General features: G+C 37.7%; 4 protein-coding genes across 9 annotated transcripts in view; 2 read left to right on the plus strand and 2 right to left on the minus strand.

The window, feature by feature from the left end:
- Positions 1-3,172, minus strand: part of LOC125883376 (uncharacterized) — a 55,804-nt gene extending 52,632 nt beyond the window's left edge. The window contains exon 1 of the mRNA XM_049567602.1: positions 3,049-3,172. The gene's annotated coding sequence lies outside the window, so the exon portion shown is untranslated. The remainder of the gene's footprint in view (positions 1-3,048) is intronic.
- Positions 1-26,026, plus strand: part of LOC125883377 (macrophage mannose receptor 1-like) — a 45,140-nt gene that overhangs the window by 13,880 nt on the left and 5,234 nt on the right. The window contains exons 3-7 of one of the 4 annotated variants that reach the window (XM_049567603.1): positions 15,462-15,565; positions 16,541-16,610; positions 16,842-17,228; positions 22,191-22,535; positions 23,038-23,106. In XM_049567603.1, the coding sequence (XP_049423560.1) occupies positions 16,577-16,610; positions 16,842-17,228; positions 22,191-22,535; positions 23,038-23,106 (835 nt within the window). In that variant the 5' untranslated portion in view covers positions 15,462-15,565; positions 16,541-16,576. Of the gene's footprint in view, positions 1-15,461; positions 15,566-16,540; positions 16,611-16,811; positions 17,229-21,341; positions 21,729-22,190; positions 22,536-23,037; positions 23,107-26,026 lie in introns of those variants that run through there. The other 3 variants (XM_049567604.1, XM_049567606.1, XM_049567605.1) reach the window with 3 other exon arrangements.
- The window catches only part of LOC125883374 (protein translocase subunit SecA-like), a 37,413-nt gene continuing 12,214 nt past the window's right edge, over positions 828-26,026 (minus strand). The window contains exon 2 of one of the 2 annotated variants that reach the window (XM_049567599.1): positions 828-3,047. In XM_049567599.1, coding sequence (XP_049423556.1) covers positions 1,600-3,015 — 1,416 coding nt within the window. In that variant the 5' untranslated portion in view covers positions 3,016-3,047 and the 3' untranslated portion in view covers positions 828-1,599. The remainder of the gene's footprint in view (positions 3,048-26,026) is intronic. The other variant, XM_049567600.1, reaches the window with a different exon arrangement.
- The window catches only part of si:cabz01007807.1 (uncharacterized), a 65,568-nt gene continuing 51,138 nt past the window's right edge, over positions 11,597-26,026 (plus strand). The window contains exons 1-2 of one of the 2 annotated variants that reach the window (XM_049567590.1): positions 11,597-11,762; positions 11,893-11,943. In XM_049567590.1, coding sequence (XP_049423547.1) covers positions 11,742-11,762; positions 11,893-11,943 — 72 coding nt within the window. In that variant the 5' untranslated portion in view covers positions 11,597-11,741. The remainder of the gene's footprint in view (positions 11,763-11,892; positions 11,944-26,026) is intronic. The other variant, XM_049567592.1, reaches the window with a different exon arrangement.

The raw sequence follows: 26,026 nt of genomic DNA on the forward strand, positions 1-26,026 counted from the left end.
CTGATGCTTGGCTTACTCAATTTGTGAAGCCACACACGAACTGTCACTTGTCAATTAGCTCAGTGAGATAGAAGACGGACCTCAGTCTCAGAAGTTGGGAGTTCAAGTCTCAGCTATGGCAAAACAGGCATTCTAATGTGAAAGTCCTATGTTCAGGCATCATGCTATGTGGATTAGAGACTACCAATGTTAAAATAATTATGAGCCAGGCAGTTTTGCAGAGAGACAAATACTCTTTATCAACACTTTTCCCTGTTATCCCTTGTCTCTTTTCCCTGTTTATTTGGCTTAGCTATCAGTCAATATGCAGAGTCTATCCAATAGCTACTTTTATATTTTAAAACATGTTTTCATCTTTGTCACCATGGATAATGTTTAGCTTTAAGCTAGATCAGGCCAGTTTGTTTATAATTGCTAGCAGTTAATGTTATTCTTACTTTCTTGTTCTTGAGTTTTTCTTTCCTTTGTATATTATGAGTCTGATCACTTCAGCCACTCATCCACAATTTGAAGGGCATGCCATAATTATATGATGTAACTCCTATGTTGTGATATGCTTTGTTTTAGTGTGTGTGTTGCTCACAATTGCCTAATTTTGCCTAAAATTGCCCAGCCCCGACCATTGCTGCGCAGCTATAATTATATTTAGTTCCTGCTCAACCTTCATGCAGAAGTCTGTATCTGTTCACATTAAGAATATTTCATATCTCTCAAAACTACGTGAAAATAATAAATGGAGTTGTTTCTTAAATCTATAATTACTCGATGTGTAAGTGTAGTTTTGTAATATGTATTTCAAATGAACAGTCAACCAGTTTCTGTGATGATAGCTTGATTTTTAATATACAGAATCAAAATGTCTTTAAAATTGTAATTTAAAAAAGTCAGTTTTTCGCTCTTCAAAAATGTAAACTTTAAATGAATTTTTAATAAAAAAAAAAAACTTAATTACTTCTTTAATCCTTTTGTGTCAATCAACAATGACTTTGCAACTACACATTTTACACAATGTTTCAGGTATATGTCCCAAAAAGTAAAACATTAAATACAGTATCACTGTAGTATCAGTATCACAACATTATTTTGTCATCGTCATTTGAATGAATAATAATAAAGAATCAAGGAACAAGTACATGTATCTTTTAAAAATCAAATAAAAACAAAACATAGGAAAAATAGAGCAAAACTGGAAAACCTCCTTCAAAACTGCACTATGTATATATACGTGTGTGTAAAAACATTTACAATAATATTAAGAGTTATTTGACTGGTGTCATCGAAGTTCTCCATAATAGAGATTAATTTGCAATTGTTCGATTCAACTGACAACAGTTAATACAAAAATATAGCATATTATATTTACTGCCACAGTAGAAACAGAGCCTGCATTACTTAACATCAAAAATGCATTAACAACTGAAACTAGGATGAAACTTGCAAAAAAAATTGAAGTAAAAGATGAACTTAACCTGCAGCAAACTTGACGTAGGCTGTGTTTCTTAGTTCCAGAGAGTTTGTGGCGAACAAGATTTCCTTACAACACCAACATCTCCTCTATTACGTTCTTGATTTGTTTTGCCTCAGTGCTGAATGCAGAGCTCAGCGTATGATCCTAAGTAGCGTCTTTGCTAAAAATCTACCCAGAGAGATCTGTGCTTCTAAGGTATAAACATGAGTCAGGCCGAGAGATTCAAGACACCTAAGCTCACTGACAATGTCAAAGGAGGGGTGACTGATGAGCTGGAGCAACTTTACAGGGTCTCTGGAGCGGATGTGAGTCAGGGATTGAGTCAAAAGGACCGCCAGGGACAGAAAATTCTCCAGTGGTACCATGAAGTAGACAAGAGTCTCCTCCACTTTGACACTCCCACCAGAGTCTCTGGCCCTGTGTGCTGTTTTAATAGCCTCATTTATGTTTGCCTTGAAAGACAACAACACTTGGTGTCTGGCTCTCATGTGACTGTCAAATCTGGTGGTTGAATCACTGCAGAGGTTGTTGACTTGTGTGGAGTATCCTTGAGTGACCTGAATTTGTTCACAGTAGAGCTCAACGGACTTGAGTGCATTTTGTAAATCTTCCAGAGCTTGATTGATGCAGTTTGGATCCTGATGCCTGTCCTTGGCTAAAGATGCAAAAGCACGGTTATAATATGCAACTGCTGCCCAACAGTGGTCCTCCTGTATGGCCTTAGTGTACATCTCGATACTCCCTGCAAGATTTCCCTTTTTGCGCAGATCATTGCCAAATGCAATGTAGTGGTGCAGGTTTGATGAGGGTGATTCTCTCTGTGTGAGTTTTTGCCTGGCTGTTTTCAGGTCTTCACCTAGTTTGTGTTTTAAGTCCATGATTGATTCGTTCTCATTGAAGTTTGTGAGGAGCCACATACCCCAGAATTCATTCAGTGCAGACAAATCTGAATCTGCTGGCCTGTTGTAACTGCTTTTGTACACCTCATCTAGTGTTTCCAGGTACTGACTGAAGAGCTCTTCCTTTTTCTGTATCTTTGGGATTTCACACTCCAAGTAGCGAGCTAGTGTTTTTTCCACAGAGTCATCTCTGGCATCTTTAACAGTCTTTGTTTCTGAATCAGAGGTTTTTGTCAAAATATGCAACACTGTCGAAGTCAAAGATTTAGATACCTTATCACTGGGGCTTTTTTGGTACGATCTGAGTTGCACTACAAAAAGGTGTCGATAAACTAGCACGTCGTTAGTTGTATTTTCCAAAAACAATCTATGTTTGCCTAATAAAGCCAACAATTTGAATGATTCTGACAGATGTCTGGAGCAGACAATGAGCTGAGCAGACCCAGGAGATCCTTGTCTGGCAGTGCGACCAAATGCCTGGGCCTCCACACGAGCATTCTTTGGCAGGAAGGTCTGCACAACAAACAAACCTCCAGCTCTCTTTACCTGATCAGAGACCTGAAGGTCTGTCCCACGACCTGCAAGGTTTGTTGCTATGATGACGTCTCCTGCTTCAAGTTTCTTTGCGAAGATTGCAGTATTGTCCATGTTGTTGCTTATGTAAAGCTTCTTGTTTGGGACTTTATCTCCTAGAGTGTTGTGGAGAACCTTTGCTCGATTGATGGTCTCACAGATGACCAACACAGCCCTTTCATCCCTGTAAAGAGTAGGGTTGGTTTGTGCAGTAACAACGTTGCAGATTTTCTCAATCCATTCTTTTCATCATCTACAATCACACCTTCTACCTCAAACAGCTTTCTGCGTTTGAATGAAGGTATCTGACAGGTCTTGATGTCTTTGTAGATTTTCTGCAAAGTCTCAGTCTCTGCTTGTTGGCCAAGAGTCCCAGAGATTCCAAAGATCTGATCTCCATACTTTGCAGCAAGCCAACATTGGACATATAGTTTGTGATGGCTGTCATGTCAGTCAACTTGGACTTTGCATGTTTCATTTCAATGAACTGCTGTAGTCCATCTGTCCATTTCATGTTGTTTTCAACAACACCTGTGCAGCTGTAGTCAACAGGCACAATCCCATGTTCCTCAATGATATATTCATGGCCCATTGTCATGGTTTGTGCATGGAATGCATTTTGAATCCAAACCTTTAGTTTAGATTTGACCAGATCTGACAGAAAGCCTGGGACATAGAGACAGCATTTATCTTGGCTCAGGTCACATGGTGTAAAACACAGGACATCTTCTATTTCTGCTTCCACAGCTCTCTGTACACTCTCTGTATCAGAGTACATGTACTGACACAAGCCTCCATTGATCAAGAGCAGAGGCACCCTCTGTCTTCCAGTCGTTTCTTTTCGTGGTTCCTTCTTCAGTTCCTCTATTACTCCATCATCATTCATGCAGTGCAGAGCAAACTGGCAAGATGGGAATCTCCCCTCTACTGTCTGAAAGAACTTTGCCAACTGGTGAGCAGTAACACCTGCAGTTTTGTCAGGCAAGAGACTGTTCTTTCTCAGGTCCTTGACCGAACCTTTAGCCAGTATACCTGTGTCTTCAGCCATCTGAAGTATGGTGAACTCATCAACATCTTTGCATTTCATGTTTTCAAGCACAACTTGGTGAAATGGGTATTTTCGCCCCACAGTTGTCTCTGAGCCAATCTTGTTGTATTGATTAGCAGTGGCCCATATGAAAGCCAAGAGTGGATTGAGATGTTGCAAAGCAGGCATATCGCTACTAAGATAGACCACATGGAGGCCCTTATCCAGCATCAAGGAATCAACTTCATCCACAATTGCACATTCAAATGTTCTTTGCCCAAATATGTCCATTCTATGAAAGTGGTGACGAAGCCAGTCTCCAGCAAAGTCTTCCACAGTACCATACACAACCTGACACTTATAGCACTTTTTTTAAGTCTTTGGCTTGTTTGTTGGTGTTGCAGTCGACACTGATTTTCAAAACTTCATAAAAGTCTCGCCATTCATTCAAATCTCTCTTTGCGAGAACTGATGAGCTGGACAAAAGCGGCAAACATTGCCACAATACATGACTTGCCCTCTCCAGTGCCAACTTGAATTAGCCGTCCTGTTTTGGAAAGAGCCATGATACACCAGCTCACCATCTGCGTCAGTCGGGGTCTGAAGTGAGTTTTTTCAGCTGCCTGACAAAGCTTCAGCAACACTTGTTTCAAGTCACTGTGCTGTGATCCATCATTGTGTGAAGTTAGACCTTCGTTGACTGATGACACAATGTCTCTCACATCATCTAAGAGCTCTTCATTAATTTGATTTAACTTTTGTTGATGGATTTCTTCAAGAATTTCACCCAGTTGCTTTTCTGGGTCATCGGCTAAACAGTTCTTGAGGTCTTCATCTGTCATAGTCTCGTCTTGGACCAGCTCAATGAGTTTCTTCTTTCTTGCCCGACATTTCCAACTCGGAGTGATGTAATTAATCTCTATACAGTGCAACATCTTCAACATCCACAAGAGGAGCTGTGATCGGTCAGTTGTTGTTGACTCAAAACGCTTTAGAAGAGCATCAAACAAGTCTGCGGCATCCGCTGGGCTCCATTTGATATTTGTAACCAGTCCCTGCAGCTTGTTGAGAAGGATTTCTTCATTGTTTTTGGGGGTCATGAAACTGTGAGTTCTGAGTGAAGTTTTGAGTCTTTTAACCAGTTGTTCAACTTTCATCTGCGTGTTAGTTTCAGACATTTTGTGGAAGAACTGTCAAATATTGACAAAACAGAAATGGAAAAGAATTAGAGTTTTGAGAGTCTTTCTTTAAAACAATACAAAATTCCACACACATTCTTTTTTCCACCCCATATACATTAGCACACGAATTGGATACCAGCTTGAAAACCACATCAGTGGGCAGTGGCATAAATGATATGTCAAGCACCACATGTGAATCCGCTTAAAAGAATTCTTCACTTGTAAAATGAAGTTTTGTGGGCTGGAGAGCCGGTGACAGCCATAGCCAAAGGCATTATGTTTTCGTTTTTTTCTTTGTCTGTAAGTCCATCCCTTTGTCATTAACGTGATATCTCAAAAACCTCAAGGATGAATTGATTAGATTTTGGTGGTCAAAGGTCAATGTCACTGTGACCCCGTCTGTCTCATTCTCATGAATGCAATATCTCAAGAACATTGTGAGGGATTTTTTTTTTTCAAATTTGGCACAGACATCCACCTTTAGTCAAGGATGAACTGATTTGAATTTGGTGATCAAAGGTCAAGGTTATTATGACCTTGTGTCTATCTGATTGCAATGAGCGCGAAATCTCAAAAAGACCTTGAGGGAATTTCTTCAAATTTGGCACAAACGTCCACCTGGATTCAGCAATGAACAGATTAGGTTTTGGTGGTCAAAGGTCACTGTGACCTCACAAAACATGTTTTTGGCCATAACTAAACGATTTATTTGCTAATTATGACGAAATGTCACACAGATGTCTAATAGTACAACCCCAGAGCCTACTGGAGTCAGTCAGTGAAAAAATAATCATGGACATTTTTAATTTCTTTTTAACTTTATATTATTTTTATGAATATTTAACCTATCCCTTTTAATGGCATTTTAGTTTCAATTTCAACATTCATGACAACTGTACAAGGGTGAATTTTTCTATGACTTATCCATCACATTTCATTAGGGATCAAAGTTTGCATATTTAAGGGCAGGCCGCTTTGAGTGAGTTGTCAGCTAATAGTGCCCTTGGCTTCTCTGTCAGATATACGCCTTGCTCCTTCACAGCACTGCCTCGCAGCCAAATTGTCAACCAGCAGCTTCAGTACAAAATAATCTGTATCAGACATCTATCTTAAAACAATGTTGGTGGAACCCTGTTGATAAGGCATTGACAAAATTTTAGATTTGTAAATGGTTTGTAAGGCAGAGGATAACTTAACCTGCTTTCCCAATAGTTTCCACTTTAGTTTGGTGTGGTGATGCCAGCATTACTACACAGTAGTTAAAATGCATTGAAAAATACACATGTAATGACAGTGAGTCATGGACTGACTGAATGTGACAATAAAAACACAGAAACATATTCATGAAATTGCACTTGTTTTTCTTTTAGGCTGTTCATCATCTGTTTTGTCAGAAAGTACTTTAAAATAGGTTATAATGCAATGGTTTCACTGATCTGGCTCACTTGAGATCAAACTGAGTTGAATGTGTCCCATGGACTAAAATGAGTTTGCCAACCCTGTGCTACAGCGTTAGAAAATTGGTGTGTATGAATGTGTTTCTAATTTGCAGTAATTTATATTCAACATGGTTCCAACCACAATTTATATTTGGGAGTTTTTCTTCTCTACACCGAGCAGTTACCCTGACTATCAGATATTCATAAATATGGATAAAAACACAGGTTTTATAACGATTAATTCTATTAAATAGCTTAACTGTAGTTTTGTTATTGATGCATGTAGTGTGTTGTGGTAAAGTAGTGTGTTACTCACCTGTCTTTACAAAACCTGGTATGATCTGCTGCCAGAGCATACGCTGCTTTCTTTTATAAACCTAATTTTCATTTCTTTCTCACTAACCTTGTCTGGGCACAGCCTGAAGGGAAATTCCTGCCATACTTTCGGTTTTGGTACTGCACCAGCTGCGCAGCAATTACAGGAAATCCTTGTCTCCAAGTCTAGCTAATCAGAAGCAGAGCAGCTTTGTGTCAGACTGCTACCAGTCAACACTGACAGCTTATAATGCGATGAATGTTTTTTTAATGGCAGACAATTAGAAAGACCAGCATGGCAAATTAGATTTTAATGTTATATAGTATCACAAATTAGGCCATATTTTTTAAATAACACACATTATTACTTATTTATTTATTTTATTTTATTCATAACTTTCTTCCAATTTCCCAGGTGGGGGGTGGGACTCAGTACCATGACCTACATAATTAAAATTTTTCAAATAAAGTTTATCTTCTTGGAATACACTAGTAAAAGATTAGTAAAACAAATGTGTTTGTAGATCCTTTTTTCTTTCCCCTGAAGATAGTCCAAAGGCAGAGTGCAGTATCTGTCTTTAACTGTGTAATATCTTTGGGTTTAAAGTAATTGGCTTAAAAAGGCATCTAAAATCTAAGCTTTGCAAGTTAAAATTTCACTCGGCCAGCCAAAAAATTTCATCTATCACCTTTGCACTATGGTACTGCCTGGTGCAGCCACCAGCCAAAATAGAAAGAAGACTGTGTACAAAAGTCATACACGCCCGGTTGTCTGCAGACAAATTCCCTACATTCACAGATGATTCAAACATGGTTTTCGTTTTATTAACAGACAATCAGGTGACTTCTTGGAAGCATATTGTGTTGACCCTCCCCCCATGCACTAGGTGTCACTGTTGCTGTTTCTGGTTACAGGTACTGAATGGTGGGTCACCGGCTGCATGAGGCACACCAGAGGACTCTACAAAGCAGGATTTTTGGTTTGTGACGTAACTTCAGGACTAACTGTAGGTTTTCATAACTATGGAGCTGGTTCCCTTCTTACCAGAGCAAATCACCATGGTAACTTATTCTGATCAGCTAACCTGCCTGCAGCAAGTCTACAACAGAGAAGGCCTACATGATAGAAATCAACATTCTTCTGTTTTATTTTAATTTAAAAGCTTTCCTCTATTTCATTGTATTCAATTTGATGAATGAGTGTGCATAGCACTCTAACTGAGGTATAAGTGCTCTTAGTTTAAGTCTTATCATTATACTCACATGTGGCAAAACAAACTCCTAAAGAACTGGGAGTATGTTAATGAGTTTTAGTTTTGAATTATATTGCTTGGTAACCATTTTAATAAAGAGAATACAAACCAGACTTGCTCCTGATCCAGAAACAACAGCTCTTTTCCTCAGTCAATGGGTGTTTCTCAAAGTCAAGGAAGGATCCTTAAATGGCTGAATTTCAAGGAGTCTACCTTATCAAATCCCAACTAAGGACTGTTTCAATGTCAAGGATTCATCAAATTCTACTGAGGGCTGAGGGTGTTTCTCAAAGTCAACGATCCTCCCAAGTGGTCTCTCTATTCTCCCTAAAACACTGCTACATTTGTTCAAATCAAAACAACATTAGAGAGTGCCAAAATTATCACAGTACCCTGAATACCCTCAGTCTGCTGAGCCGAGGACACTTGTTAGCCTGTTCCAATGTGTATTCATCGAATGCTAGGAACGACTTTGCCTTGTCTCTGTAGGATCCTCCTTGGAAGGACTTGTCCTACCAAGGAGGGATCATTGACTTTGAGACACATCAAGGAGTCTTTACAAGCTTCTGCCATCTGCTGGACAAATAACGTTACAACACTGCATGCAGGAAAGTCAGCAACTGTGAAAACACCTAAAGACAGTTTGCATGTTATTTGCATTCACCGGTGTGTATGTGTGTATTAGATGATATTTGCACAATGTTAGAGCCCCTGACTGTACACCCAGGTTACTCTGCAGTCATCGTTTCGTTGACTCTCAAAAAAAAGCACAGTCCCTCTCTAGTGATGGCTAAATGAGGCCTCATGAACCACTGTCTTCATTTTCTGAAACCACCAGATGGTGCTGTCTGGTCAACAAAGGTTTGAAAGCACACTTCATTGCAAGTCCTTCAGCCTTTATCCTTAAACCAAGAGTGCCATGTGGTGGGGTCAGAAAATAAAACAAGTGGTTGATCAGGCTTCATTTGGCCATCACTGCCTCTCAGTGTTCAGCTGCTGTCCATCTACCCAGCCAACATTTGTATGTGGGGCCCATGTGGATAGTAAATGGGCTGAAAAATGGGCCCTATATTGGATTGTACACGTGTTCCATATTGGCTCTATGGCATTTGCCCACATGGGTGGGTTTACGCAAGTGGGCCCCAGATAAGATGCCCATTATGGACCCATACCCACTTTGTACCCAGGTTGCCCGAGAATGACCCATGTGGAGCCCACTTTGGCAATCTGGATGGGGCCAATATGGAACATGTGGACAATCCAATATCGGGCCCATTTTTCATTTGCTACCCACATGGGACCCACATACAAATGTTAGCTGGGTGCAGCTGACAGTTAATTATGGTTTATGGCAACAATTGTGACTCAAGATTTGCCTGCAGTTATGTCACAGTACGGTTTTGAAACGCTCTACACCAGGGGTGTCAAACTCATTTTAGTTCAGGGGCCACATACAGTCCAATTTGTAAAATACAGAAATTGGTTCATGAGGCTTCATTTGGCCATCACTAGTTGTGGCCCCCAGGCCGTATGTTTGACACCCCTGCTCTACATTAGATGCTTATCCTCCACAAGGCCACACCTTGGCCTGCTGACGACAAACCTGATCTTGGGGTCAAATCTTTTCATCCTTGTTCAAGCCATATTTAACTGTAATGCAAATATATAACTTATGTTTGCATTGCCTGATTATGTCTCCACTTAAACAATCATCGTTTGACTAAACTACATTTTAAGATGCAATAATAGCTTGTGAGAAAACCTTGAAAATTCTGGTCAGTTGATGGAGTTATTTTATTTTTATTTTAGTGTGTATGTGCATATTTCTGCAGGTTGACTTTCAATAAAGACCTTTTAGTAATGCAGCGTTCTGCAGTGGAAACATTTGCCTAATTGCTGCCTGAGTTGACTGTTAAATGTAGATATAATCCGATTGCTTTTCAGAAAATGTTTTAAGAATGAAGTGTTAATCCTAGGTCCTGCCTATGTTTGCTTTTCATGTTACTTGTCACACTCTAAGAAGCTGCTGTGTGTCTGAGGTAGGTGTTGGTCAATTAATAAAACACTGCAAAGTTTCCTCACTTGTCAGCACACAGCTTCAGCACGTCAACACTCCTGGACCACACCGCCCGGTTGAGCTGGGTGAGGACAACCGGTCGGTTTGCATTGAGATGGAAAGGTACTGATTCCTGTCAAGCCCACGCAGTCAGGAAGAAACCGGAAGTAGTGTGGTTTTCTCTTCAAAATAATAGTGCAAAATGTATGTATGTATTTAAACAAGGAAAGGCAGGGGTCAGGGGGTGACAGACAAGTGTTGCTGCTAATAGGTCTTCCATACAGCATACAATATATCAATACAAATACTGATTTTTAATAAATCACTATGATTGTCATTACTACTACTACTACTGGAAAAAAAAATAATAATCATAATAATTTTATATAAATCATAAATGTTGTAAATACAACTCAAACTTTTGTTAGCCTACTAGAATAATAAAATCAATTACTTTTTTGAGTCTGCTAGATACATTTTACTGCAATAAAAATGATTGAAGTGAGATGATTGGACTAAAAAAAAGTTACCTTATTAGATAAAACACATTTTCATTGCATTTTTCTTTAGGGACTTCATTTACAGTTAAATGAAGGTAATAAGTTGCATTATATATTATCCAAGTACTCAACATGTCACAAAAGTGTATTTTGTTTATTGCCATAATATTGTGTCATGACATAAGTATTGTGATAATGTCGTATCTGGGGCCTTTGGTGATAGTCACTCCTAGTGGACAAGTAAATGTTATGGTTAAGAAAAAATTCTTAAATATTTAAAGTAACACAAAACTTCACCTGAATGGATCATTTTATTTTTTTGTTAGCAACTTTTTTTTATTGTTTTAACATAGAAAGCAAACAACTCCTGGCATCAAGCAGTCCATATTTATTTAGCCTTAGTAAATCAACTGAAGAAGAAAATAAATTGATTAAAAGGATAGTAATAATAATACTTTTAAGACAAATCTTAAAACGTACATGTTTTCAATGACCTTTAGCTGTTTGTAGTGGTTTTAACATTTTTGTATTTTTGTTTTTTACATATGTAATTGTTCATACCAGTGTTATTCTGTTCTGTATTTGTTTACATCTTATATTCATATATATTTGTGTATATAATAACAAATTACATATAATAACATTAAATTGAATTAAAAATAAAATTGGATAAAATTAATAAAAAAATAGAAATAATAAATAAAAAGAAGAGAAAAAAATCTATTTTAAATAAAAGATTAAAAAAAGAGCAACAAATAGGGTAAGAGAAGCCTGAGAATAAGCTTCCTCAAGTGCAGACTTTTATCTTGAAATTTCCAATACCGGATGTTTAGATACCCCTCGCGACTGACTTGACAGCACAGGTGCGTCAAAGTGGGAGGTAATTACCAACCTGCGTCCTGTCAATGCAGCGGACACACCGAGACGTTTTAATGCAAAAGAAGCTTTATTATCATCCTTGAATTGAATCAATAGGAAATAATAATCAGATTTTAACTTGGTTCCAAATATTAAACCAACTTCACTGATCATGAGAGGAGCTGCAGCCACGGTAAGTCTTCAGTTACATCTCAAATGAAGTGTGCGATTGATGCAACCTAATGTTTAAGTTTTTTTTGGAAGAGTGAGCATGTTTGAAACTCGGTTATTAATTTTATTTTAATAATATAAATGTTTATTAGGAGAATGATGTGGAGGCGGATGATGTTGGAGGGAGTGGGGGAAGACGACCTGTGAGTATTCCTTAAATTAAGTCTGTGGTGAAAACGTGATGGTTGCATGTTTGTGTGAAGAATGTCTGACCCTCATATATGCCAGCAAACAATGCACCCAGTGCCTAAATTCCACCCTCCTCTTCCCACGTGTTACATATTTGACATTTTATCTGCAAACAGGTGAACAAGCTAATCAGATCAGGGGCATGTGGACAGTGTGTTTACTGCTGGGTCACTGTGTGTTGGCATCTGTGGCTGCTGATGGGTATTTTGGATGTATGTGATCAAGGCCAACAGGCTGGATAACCAAACCCAGAGTGTTGTGATGTCAGCTGCTGTGAATGTCCTCAGCACTGTCATGTGTGTGACTGATGGCTGTTATTGTATAACTACAGAACAGAGAGAACCTGCTCTTGTCACACTGTGGCTCGACTTCAGCACGTCTGTGCTTTCTTACCAGACTACAGCAAGTAAAGAAATGCATATACTCAAATATGAGTACAATTAAATAATTTAGCTTTGGCTGTCAAGTTATTTTACAAAATTAATCTAATTAAAGACATGCTCTGTGATCAATTGATCTAAATAATTGCATACATCAGTTTTTGCTGTGAAAATATTTTAAAAAATCACTTCAAATGAATTTTGGCAGATGTGTCGTGTAAAGCTGCTGGACTTTGGACACAATTGTCCCCCTGTCCTCGACCACCGAAACTGGTCTGCAGTCCATGGTAGTCCATTTTGTTGTTCCCAGGTAGACTGTGTTGAGTGTGGCTTGACGAGGCTAGCTGCTAGCACTAGCATCAGAGGTAGCTAGCTCAGACCTGCTTTGTGTTGAGGTGATAGTTCAGGCTTGAAGTACTCCGATGGTGCGAAAATTCCTCACTAGAGAAACTGCAGAGGACTGCGCTCCCATCAACAGTTCCATCTGGGCGTTTCTTAAATGTAAATGTTCCACTGACGGGGTCGTCTCGTCTGCTTTTATCATGTAGCAAAGCCACTGTGGCCTTCAGTGACACACCGGGTCAAAGGGCACCATAGAGCATGATTAATCAGTGTCATTTTTTTAACCCGTTATTTTTTCTGTGATTAATTAATAGAAATTACTGACTGATGACTGCACCCTGCCTTCGTCCCCCCAGCCCGCATCATGAATGTTGCCATGGCAACAGATGCCGTTTCAGTAGCTAACGTTAGCTTAGCACAATCTACATATCAGCAATGAACAATACAACTACAATACGACATTTGTAAACAAAAAGAGCTCCCAACACCAACAGCTGTTCTATCAAAGACCTTAACCAGGGTGTTGCCACTTGTCATATCTTACAACAGTTAACGTAACCTCACTGAAACCATGTAACCTAACTAAACACGGTGCGGTCAGCACAGACATTGCAACTACATTAGTAAGAGTACATTAATAATAAGATGTGAAGTGCTTTGTGACTTTAATCCGACTCGAAAGAATAAATGAAAAATATAAAGGACGAGTTGGCTGATAACTGCCAAATGGCCGAGTGATACGGGTGCATTTTCGAGTTCACAAATGCCTGTTCGAACGTTGTAAATGTTAGGAAGATATTCACAAATGCTTTTCATTTATTTGCAAATTAATTTAATGTATTCACAGATATTTTTTTTTAATTTGTGGAATGTGTTTGTGTGTTTGCAGATCCATTTTATACTTGCAAAATATTTTTGTATTTGTGGAAGGTGTTTTATATTTACAGATTACACATTTACACACAGATTGTCCATCTGTTCACACACATAATTATGAAACAAATCTATCTCCATATCATCTAGTCAGAGGCCAAAGCACCACCTGGGGTGTGTCTGTTCACGTGCCTTCTTGTTTTAGGGCCTAAACCTAACCAAGCCTTAACTACAGAGTTGTCATGTCATAAAACTGACTGCTTTTTTAACAGTGATTTGTAATGGAATGACGTCGTCCCGCCAAAAACAGCATCAGATCTGTTGGATTTCGAATTCCAAACAATCTGCTGCTTGTTCCATAAATTGATCACCTCCTGTTGTTTATTTTACCAGGACAGCCCCAGCAGACACTGGGTGTTCACTTCATTACATGAAAAACTTTTAAAAAATGCATGTGCAAGTAAATTAAGTATATGTAAGACATGAATTTGATCATCCCATCCACCTCTCCCCTGATCCCAGTCTAAATTGTTTCGTAGACGTGGACGTGTAAATGGCTTCCCATGTTGTACTTCATTATGTCCAGCAGATGGCAGCAGACTGACCACAGCATAGAGTCCACTCATTTCTCTGTAACTGACTCACTCAACAGTGACCTCTGACCACACGGCTTTGTACATGTCTTTTCAAGTACTCCTCGTCATGGAAAGTTTCTCTGCTCCTGTTTTAACAAGAAGCATGATGAGTACAAGAAAAATATTTTTTTTTACAAAGGTCCAGGGTGTAGGATGTAGGGGGACATATTGGTAGAAATGGAAAATCATATGATAAGATGTTTTATTTAGTGTATAATCACCTGGAAATACAAATCATCATGTTTTTGTACCCTTAGAAGGGGCTATTTATATCTACATATTTACATGTACATATTTTTTCAGTTTCAAATAACCTCCGTCCATTTGTTTTGGAGAGAAGGGGATCTCTGCGGATAATTTAGCTCTTGGTATAAACCCCCTGAACGTCTGCGTCTTAAGTTGCAGAAAAACAAGATAAGCCCACACATTAGCAGGAGCTCGGTGAGCAGCCTGTCCACGATGTGCCCAACAACATTAGAGAAACACTGATTTGTAATATAAAACTGCTTTAATCAGTGTTTTACTGGTTTTAATCACCTGGTCTGTTTGTTCTGGAGAGGAGGAGACCTCTGCGGATAATTCGGCTCTCAGTAAAAACCTCCTGAACAATGAACACTGGAGGAATCCTGACCCGGAGAAGCTTTCTGCAATCTGCAATCCTCACTGCTAGACACCACTAAATCCCCCTAAGTCTTACACACTGTTCCTTTAAGCTGAGTTTGACACCACAAACCTGTTTAAACACATACAAATTAAATTACTGTTGAAGCAAATAACTGAGAAACATGCATTTCCAGAATTTACAGTCAGTACAAGTAGTACCAGTACAAATATACTGTACAGGCTAACCTAAAGACTTATTTACTGTCGTATGAATGGACTTTAGTTTCACTGTAAACTGATGGCATTGTTGACTTTGCCTGTGAGTGTGAATGAAAAGAAACAGAATAACAACAAAAATATGTTCAAATCATTGCTGGCGTAACAATAATTATATTTCTGACAATGCAAAAAATCTATATTTTCAGAGTAACAAACATGAGTTCAGTTTATTCTCCTTATTAGTGGATATTTAGGGATGACACCTTGTTTTCTGCTCGTTGGACAGAAAACAGCAAAGTGTGTTCCTCTTTTTATTTCCCGCTGCATCATGTAAATGTATTGTTGTGAACAACAGATCATTTCTCGACAATGATAAACATCTTGGACTTCAGTATTTTAATATTCAAATGCTGACGTCAGGTGAAGGCGGCTCAAAGAGAGCATCTACCTGGGGGACATTTTAGTCTTCATCAGCACACAAGGAGAGACACCAGAGTGAAGCGGCTGAGAGGACGACAGAAGATGTAAGTTATGATTCTGTTGTGTCACTTTGATATATTATTTATTGTGTGTGTGCAGAGGTGGACAGAACAGTAATGTCTTTTTTTCAGTATATATTTCACATCATTTCAAATCAAATCAGATTTGCACTTTGTCTTTTTGTATTTGCCAGATTTAGCAAACAGCTCAGCTCATTTGTGACATGTTTTATAATCACAGTTTATCATTTTAAAGTTTTAATTTCATGCAAAGTTCAATGTGTTTTACAAAGAGTGGACACAATAACAAGAACACCTGACATTATAATGCAAAGAAATCCAACAATGCTTCAATACTGTGAAGCTTTGTGAGGCCAGTGGACGTCTTCTTGCCCTGGGTTTTACCTCTCAGGCTCAGGATTTGGTTTATGGAGCTTTTTTTGGGATGCATGCAGCCTGCTCTGCAGACTCAGGGCTGAGAAAACACTACGTATCTTCTTCTGCATGCTTTTGGGTGTTAAATCTATATATTGAAGAAACAGTAAACAATTTAATTCTGCATTATCCTCTATTTTGTTTCTCATTCCCGTGACGCCATCGTGTCTCACCCACTCCTGAAACACAATATGTTTTTGATATATTGTAAGGTGAATATATGAAAACCAGAGCATGATAAACACCTCTACAGTATAGTGCGACACAATAACCCTGGCATATTGTTTATTGTTTGTTATTGGCTCAGCCTGATGCATTACATTATTTGTGTTTTATTCAAATAAGAAATTTTAATGAGCTGGAAAACAGTGACAGTTTCACAGTGTGAGTCTGTTCATGCAGGTTTCATCCTAATTTGCATATTAGCTGCTAGACATCATTCTGCTTCCTCATAAACTGGAGGGGGTGGTGACCTTTGTTTGTGTGTGTATTTCTTGTTTTTAATGGACATACAGTTAAGAGTTAAAATGTTTATTTTTTATTTTACTGACAATATTTGTTAAATCCATTGTGTTTGGTTCACAGCACACTGAAATATCAGTTTCATCTAACAGAGCAAAGATGCAGTGGAGTCTGTTTCTGCTCCTTCTGATGGGTAAGTGGATCATCTTATCACATATACAGCAGTGCTGCTGCTGCTGCTGCTGCTGCTGCTGCCATGAAATGATTTCACTTAAAGCTCATTCTTATCATGAAATAAAGAGCAAATCATCCAGAAACTCAGAAATCTAAGTGAATAAAGAGGCGGAGTAAGTAGTAGGTGTGTACTCATGATGTTGATTTAATGCTGTCTGCTCCATCACTGCAGTATTTCCTCTGTTATTAGGTCAGTGTTCCTTCTTCATGTGTCACCTCCATGAGTACCACTTTGTTGAAGAGAAGAAGAACTGGACTGAAGCCCAGCACTACTGCAGAGAGCATCACACTGACCTGGCCACAGTGTCTAACATGACAGACATGGAGAGACTCCGTGACTCTGCACAGAATCAAGATGGAGCCTGGATTGGGCTTTACAGCGACCCTGAAAGAAATAAGAGAGGGATGTGGCACTGGCAGTGGTCTCTGCCAGGGCTGGAGTCCAATGATGGGGAGAGTAGATGGCATGAGGGAGAGCCGGATAATTCATTCAGCCGTGAGAAATGTGTGCAGATGCACAATCACATATGGTGGGATGCCCCTTGTTCTCACAATCATAAATGTATCTGCTATGATGGTGAGAATATGTAACTAATAATGTTATTATGTGTATACAGCAGATCATCCTGTCTAACAATAGTTTTGTTGACATATACCTCCTCTTTTGTGTGGGATTAAGTAGAAACTTGGCTGATAAGGTTAAAAAATTAGATATTTAAAAGTCAAAAGTCAACTGGTGTTATTTTCTATTTATTTATTTACTTTTAAGTAACATTACTGGTAAGTGTGGTGATAAAATGTCTCTTTCTCTACATGCAGAAATGAATTCTAATCCAGTCCTACTTTTAATGATGTGATCCACCTTATTATATCACACACACTTTGATCTTGTAAACATGTGAACCTGCAGTGGATTCATTTTAATTTATCTCACGTTATTGTTTCACCTGTTTAAATAAGAAAAAAGGATTTTATGAGATGAAATAACTTGTAAACAGTGTGTGTTCTTAGTTTGTCTGTTTATCCCACAGAAAGGAGGCAATCCAACAAGAGATTCCATCTGATTGAAGACAAGATGAGCTGGCCACAGGCTCAGAACTACTGCAGAGAACATCACACTGACCTGGTCAGTGGAGACCAACAGTTAGAGGACGACGAATTCAAGAGAGAGTATAAGTCAAGCGAGGTCGTGTGGATCGGCCTGTTCAGAGACTCCTGGAGGTGGTCAGATGGGAGCAATCACTCTTTCAGATACTGGGATCTGGAGTTATTCAGAGATGAAGACAGCAGCAAGAAATGTGCTGTGACTCTGCTGGATGGAAAATGGAGCTCGACGAGTGTAATAAAACAAAACCCTTCTTCTGCTATGGTGGTGAGTTTTGCAAGAGTCTGTCTAACAGTATTTGTTTTGTGCTACATATTTGTGTATGTATGTTGAATTTCTTTAATATATTCCACACAGGATTTCACATTTGGATTCTGTCTGTATTCTCACTTCAAGGAAATATACATCTGTTTTTGGTTCACAATAAATGCTTTCTTTAACTGTCCGGCTAAAGTGTCCACAGACTGTCAGTTTCGGCACAGCAGCACAAAGCACTTACGCTGTGGACACGCGACATGAAGAAGACATCTCAAATTCATATGTCCATGCTCAAAATAGAGGACGCGGGTTAATAGTGCTGATTGCAAAATGACAGAACTGTTTAAGAATGGATTAAACTGATATCAGTGTGTTGCTTAGATTGGAAGCTGTCATATATTTGAATTTAAAAGAAATGAATCAGCATCATAGCAACACTGTCATGTGACATTATCTAATAATATTACCCAGCAAAGCTTCACATCATGAACCATATATGAGCCTCTGTTTCAGGAACAACCACAAAGAAAGGAACAACAGCAGGTCCCTCATCATCCACTGTTACTGAGGACAAGACACAAGGTGAGCTCATGAAGAAGCTACTACAAGTGAAGCAATCATGTGACATCCAGGTTTCACAGATCTCATGGTAAAAACATTATTCCAATTTTAAGATTATAGTGATCAATGAGGCGGGATCTAATTAAAGTATGATCTATGTTTCTATTTTTCACTTTTACATGGTTACCTTGTGTTACTTATATGTAGTTCTTCAGTGTCTTACTGGTGTATTGTAGTCAGCTGTTTAAGCTGTTTAAGAATGGTTTAACCCTTTGAAACCTGAGCAGACTGACTTGATTTCTTACAGAATAAATGGGAAGAAGGCAATGAGCAACCAAAGAAAAAATGACCCAAAAATATTAAAGAAATTTGTAAAAAAAAAAAAAAAAATTTAAAAAAAGAGAAAAAACAAGAAAAAGAAAATTTAAAACAAACAAACAAACAAGAAAATGACCTGGAAAAATTCTAAGATTTCTGTACGATTTTTAAAAAATATTTTTCTGATTTTTTTCTTTTATTTATTTATTTGCAATTTGAGGGACATTTTCTACCATGTCCCTCCCCCATGTTTTTCAGAGAAACTGCACCAAATTGCTCAAAGGTTCAAAGGTTAAAATACTTGTGAAAGGCGTCTGAAAGCAGCACAAGAAAAGTGATGTGTGTTGCTTAGATTGGAAGCTGTCATATATTTGAATTTAAAAGAAATGAATCAGCATCATAGCAACACTGTCATGTGACATTATCTAATAATATTACCCAGCAAAGCTTCACATCATGAACCATATATGAGCCTCTGTTTCAGGAACAACCACAAAGAAAGGAACAACAGCAGGTCCCTCATCATCCACTGTTACTGAGGACAAGACACAAGGTGAGCTCATGAAGAAGCTACTACAAGTGAAGCAATCATGTGACATCCAGGTTTCACAGATCTCATGGTAAAAACATTATTCCAATTTTAAGATTATAGTGATCAATGAGGCGGGATCTGATTAAAGTATGATCTATGTTTCTATTTTTCACTTTTACATGGTTACCTTGTGTTGCTTATATGTAGCTCTTCAGTGTCTTACTGGTGTATTGTAGTCAGCTGTTTAAGCTGTTTAAGAATGGTTTAACCCTTTGAAACCTGAGCAGACTGACTTGATTTCTTACAGAATAAATGGGAAGAAGGCAATGAGCAACCAAAGAAAAAATGACCCAAAAATATTAAAGAAATTGGTAAAAAAAAAAATTAAAAAAAAAAAAAAGAGAGAAAACAAGAAAAAGAAAATTTAAAACAAACAAACAAACAAGAAAATGACCTGGAAAAATTCTAAGATTTCTGTCCCATTTTTAAAAAATATTTTTCTGATTTTTTTCTTTTATTTATTTATTTGCAATTTGAGGGACATTTTCTACCATGTCCCTCCCCCATGTTTTTCAGAGAAACTGCACCAAATTGCTCAAAGGTTCAAAGGTTAAAATACTTGTGAAAGGCGTCTGAAAGCAGCACAAGAAAAGTGATGTGTTGCTTAGATTGGAAGCTGTCATATATTTGAATTAAAAGAAATGAATCAGCATCATAGCAACACTGTCATGTGACATTATCTAATAATATTACCCAGCAAAGCTTCACATCATGAACCATATATGAGCCTCTGTTTCAGGAACAACCACACAGAAAGGAACAACAGCAGGTCCTCATCATCCACTGTTACTGAGGACAAGACACAAGGTGAGCTCATGAAGAAGCTACTACAAGTGAAGCAATCATGTGACATCCAGGTTTCACAGATCTGGCAGTAAAACAGTTCAAATTTGAGGCAATATTTAGCCCCTCCCCCAGTAAGCCGCGGAATGAACATTTTTCCAGTTTTAAGATTATAGTGATCAATGAGGCAGATCTGATTAAAATATGACCTATGTTTATATTTTTCACTTTTAGATGGTTACCTTGTGTTACTTATATGTAGTTCTTCAGTGTCTTACTGGTGTATTGTAGTCAGCTGTTTAAGCTGTTTAAGAATGGTTTAACCCTTTGAAACCTGAGCAGACTGACTTGATTTCTTACAGAATAAATGGGAAGAAGGCAATGAGCAACCAAAGAAACAATGACCCAAAAATATTCAAGAAATTGGTAAAAAAAATAAAAAAAAAAAAAAAAAGAGAGAAAACAAGAAAAAGAAAATTTAAAAAAAAAAAAAAAAAAATAAAATGACCTGGAAAAATTCTAAGATTTCTGTCCCATTTTTAAAAAATATTTTTCTGATTTTTTTCTTTTATTTATTTATTTGCAATTTGAGGGACATTTTCTACCATGTCCCTCCCCCATGTTTGTCAAAGGAACTGCACCAAATTGCTCAAAGGTTCAAAGGTTAAAATACTTGTGAAAGGCGTCTGAAAGCAGCACAAGAAAAGTGATGTGTGTTGCTTAGATTGGAAGCTGTCATATATTTGAATTAAAAAGAAATGAATCAGCATCATAGCAACACTGTCATGTGACATTATCTAATAATATTACCCAGTCTGTTTCTGCTCCTTCTGATGGGTAAGTGGATCATCTTATCACATATACAGCAGTGCTGCTGCTGCTGCTGCTGCTGCTGCTGCTGCCATGAAATGATTTCACTTAAAGCTCATTCTTATCATGAAATAAAGAGCAAATCATCCAGAAACTCAGAAATCTAAGTGAATAAAGAGGCGTGGAGTAAGTAGTAGGTGTGTACTCATGATGTTGATTTAATGCTGTCTGCTCCATCACTGCAGCATTTCCTCTGTTATTAGGTCAGTGTTCCTTCTTCATGTGTCACCTCCATGAGTACCACTTTGTTAAAGAGAAGAAGACCTGGACTGAAGCCCAGCACTACTGCAGAGAGCATCACACTGACCTGGCCACAGTGTCTAACATGACAGACATGGAGAGACTCCGTGACTCTGCACAGAATCAAGATGGAGCCTGGATTGGGCTTTACAGCGACCCTGAGAGAAATAAGAGAGGGATGTGGCACTGGCAGTGGTCTCTGCCAGGGCTGGAGTTCAATGATGGGGAGAGTAGATGGCATGAGGGAGAGCCGGATAATTCATTCAGCCGTGAGAAATGTGTGCAGATGCACAATCACATATGGTGGGATGCCCCTTGTTCTCACAATCATAAATGTATCTGCTATGATGGTGAGAATATGTAACTAATAATGTTATTATGTGTATACAGCAGATCATCCTGTCTAACAATAGTTTTCGTTGACATATACCTCCTCTTTTTGTGTGGGATTAAGTAGAAACTTGGCTGATAAGGTTAAAAAATTAGATATTTAAAAGTCAAAAGTCAACTGGTGTTATTTTCTATTTATTTATTTATTTACTTTTAAGTAACATTACTGGTAAGTGTGGTGATAAAATGTCTCTTTCTCTACATGCAGAAATGAATTCTAATCCAGTCCTACTTTTAATGATGTGATCCACCTTATTATATCACACACACTTTGATCTTGTAAACATGTGAACCTGCAGTGGATTCATTTTAATTTATCTCACGTTATTGTTTCACCTGTTTAAATAAGAAAAAAGGATTTTTATGAGGTGAAATAACTTGTAAACAGTGTGTGTTTCTTAGTTTGTCTGTTTATCCCACAGAAAGGAGGCAATCCAACAAGAGATTCCATCTGATTGAAGACAAGATGAGAACCTGGCCACAGGCTCAGAACTACTGCAGAGAACATCACACTGACCTGGTCAGTGGAGACCAACAGTTAGAGGACGACGAATTCAAGAGAGAGTATAAGTCAAGCGAGGTCGTGTGGATTGGCCTGTTCAGAGACTCCTGGAGGTGGTCAGATGGGAGCAATCACTCTTTCAGATACTGGGATCTGGAGTTATTCAGAGATGAAGACAGCAGCAAGAAATGTGCTGTGACTCTGCTGGATGGAAAATGGAGCTCCGACGAGTGTAATAAAACAAAACCCTTCTTCTGCTATGGTGGTGAGTTTTGCAAGAGTCTGTCTAACAGTATTTGTTTTGTGCTACATATTTGTGTATGTATGTTGAATTTCTTTAATATATTCCACACAGGATTTCACATTTGGATTCTGTCTGTATTCTCACTTCAAGGAAATATACATCTGTTTTTGGTTCACAATAAATGCTTTCTTTAACTGTCCGGCTAAAGTGTCCACAGACTGTCAGTTTCGGCACAGCAGCACAAAGCACTTACGCTGTGGACATGCGACATGAAGAAGACATCTCAAATTCATATGTCCATGCTCAAAATAGAAGACGCGGGTTAATAGTGCTGATTGCAAAATGACAGAACTGTTTAAGAATGGATTAAACTGATATCAGTGTGTTGCTTAGATTGGAAGCTGTCATATATTTGAATTAAAGAAATGAATCAACATCATAGCAACACTGTCATGTGACATTATCTAATAATATTACCCAGCAAAGCTTCACATCATGAACCATATATGAGCCTCTGTTTCAGGAACAACCACAAAGAAAGGAACAACAGCAGGTCCCTCATCATCCACTGTTACTGAGGACAAGACACAAGGTGAGCTCATGAAGAAGCTACTACAAGTGAAGCAATCATGTGACATCCAGGTTTCACAGATCTCATGGTAAAAACATTATTCCAATTTTAAGATTATAGTGATCAATGAGGCGGGATCTAATTAAAGTATGATCTATGTTTCTATTTTTCACTTTTACATGGTTACCTTGTGTTACTTATATGTAGTTCTTCAGTGTCTTACTGGTGTATTGTAGTCAGCTGTTTAAGCTGTTTAAGAATGGTTTAACCCTTTGAAACCTGAGCAGACTGACTTGATTTCTTACAGAATAAATGGGAAGAAGGCAATGAGCAACCAAAGAAAAAATGACCCAAAAATATTCAAAAAATTGGTAAAAAAAAAAAAAAAAAAAAAAAAAATTAAAAAAAAGAGAGAAAACAAGAAAAAGAAAATTTAAAACAAACAAACAAACAATCAAGAAAATGACCTGGAAAAATTCTAAGATTTCTGTCCCATTTTTAAAAAATATTTTTCTGATTTTTTTCTTTTATTTATTTATTTGCAATTTGAGGGACATTTTCTACCATGTCCCTCCCCCATGTTTTTCAGAGAAACTGCACCAAACTGCTCAAAGGTTCAAAGGTTAAAATACTTGTGAAAAGCATCTGAAAGCAGCACAAGAAAAGTGATGTGTGTTGCTTAGATTGGAAGCTGTCATATATTTGAATTAAAAAGAAATGAATCAGCATCATAGCAACACTGTCATGTGACATTATCTAATAATATTACCCAGCAAAGCTTCACATCATGAACCATATATGAGCCTCTGTTTCAGGAACAACCACAAAGAAAGGAACAACAGCAGGTCCTCATCATCCACTGTTACTGAGGACAAGACACAAGGTGAGCTCATGAAGAAGCTACTACAAGTGAAGCAATAGATGGTTGGATAATGTTAGAAATAGACCTCCCACTAAGCTGCAGTTTCATTTTTGGCCTATTCAAACACAGTTTCATTTAAAACATATATATATCAGCTCACATTGTTTTTATATATGTAGTTCTTCAGTGTCTTACTGGTGCCTTCTTGTCAGCTTTAATATTTTCTTTTAAAAAACAAATCTGATCTTGAAAGAATCTTTTTAGAAAAAGAGTCCTGAAAAAAGGGGGATGTGTGTCTCATAATAAAGGTCAATATAATATATTTTAAGCAGGTCAAGAGGCTGTGTTAATCCTTTATGCACGACTTGCTAAAGCTGTTTAAATACAACCAAACAAGGAAATCACCTGGGAAAAAATAATTCTGTACAATTTAAAAAAAAAAAAAAAATTCTAAATCTTTTTTTTTTTTTTTTTTTTGCAATTTGAGGGTATATTTCTACCATTGCTCCCTCCCCATGTTTTTCAAAGGAACTGCACCAAATTGCTCAAAGGTTCAAAGGTTAAAATACTTGTGAAAAGCGTCTGAAAGCAGCACAAGAAAAGTGATGTGTGTTGCTTAGATTGGAAGCTGTCATATATTTGAATTAAAAAGAAATGAATCAGCATCATAGCAACACTGTCATGTGACATTATCTAATAATATTACCCAGCAAAGCTTCACATCATGAACCATATATGAGCCTCTGTTTCAGAGCCAACCACAAAGAAAGGAACAACAGCAGGTCCCTCATCATCCACTGTTACTGAGGACAAGACACAAGGTGAGCTCATGAAGAAGCTACTACAAGTGAAGCAATCATGTGACATCGAGGTTTCACAGATCTCATGGTAAAAACATTCCAATTTTAAGATTATAGTGATCAATGAGGCGGGATCTAATTAAAGTATGATCTATGTTTCTATTTTTCACTTTTACATGGTTACCTTGTGTTACTTATATGTAGTTCTTCAGTGTCTTACTGGTGTATTGTAGTCAGCTGTTTAAGCTGTTTAAGAATGGTTTAACCCTTTGAAACCTGAGCAGACTGACTTGATTTCTTACAGAATAAATGGGAAGAAGGCAATGAGCAACCAAAGAAACAATGACCCAAAAATATTAAAGAAATTGGTAAAAAAAAATTTAAAAAAAAAGAGAGAAAACAAGAAAAAGAAAATTTAAAACAAACAAACAAACAAGAAAATGACCTGGAAAAATTCTAAGATTTCTGTACGATTTTTAAAAAATATTTTTCTGATTTTTTTCTTTTATTTATTTATTTGCAATTTGAGGGACATTTTCTACCATGTCCCTCCCCCATGTTTGTCAAAGGAACTGCACCAAATTGCTCAAAGGTTCAAAGGTTAAAATACTTGTGAAAGGCGTCTGAAAGCAGCACAAGAAAAGTGATGTGTATTGCTTAGATTGGAAGCTGTCATATATTTGAATTAAAAAGAAATGAATCATCATCATAGCAACACTGTCATGTGACATTATCTAATAATATTACCCAGCAAAGCTTCACATCATGAACCATATATGAGCCTCTGTTTCAGGAACAACCACAAAGAAAGGAACAACAGCAGGTCCCTCATCATCCACTGTTACTGAGCAATAGATGGTTGGATAATGTTAGAAATAGACCTCCCACTAAGCTGCAGTTTCATTTTTGGCCTATTCAAATACAGTTTCATTTAAAACATATATATATCAGCTCACATTGTTTTTATATACAGTACAGGCCAAAAGTTTGGACACACCTTCTCATTCAATGCGTTTTCTTTATTTTCATGACTATTTACATTGTAGATTCTCACTGAAGGCATCAAAACTATGAATGAACACATGTGGAGTTATGTACTTAACAAAAAAGGTGAAATAACTGAAAACATGTTTTATATTCTAGTTTCTTCAAAATAGCCACCCTTTGCTCTGATTACTGCTTTGCACACTCTTGGCATTCTCTCCATGAGCTTCAAGAGGTAGTCACCTGAAATGGTTTTCCAACAGTCTTGAAGGAGTTCCCAGAGGTGTTTAGCACT

Source organism: Epinephelus fuscoguttatus, linkage group LG23, assembly GCF_011397635.1.
Source record: "Epinephelus fuscoguttatus linkage group LG23, E.fuscoguttatus.final_Chr_v1".
NCBI lineage: Eukaryota > Metazoa > Chordata > Actinopteri > Perciformes > Serranidae > Epinephelus > Epinephelus fuscoguttatus.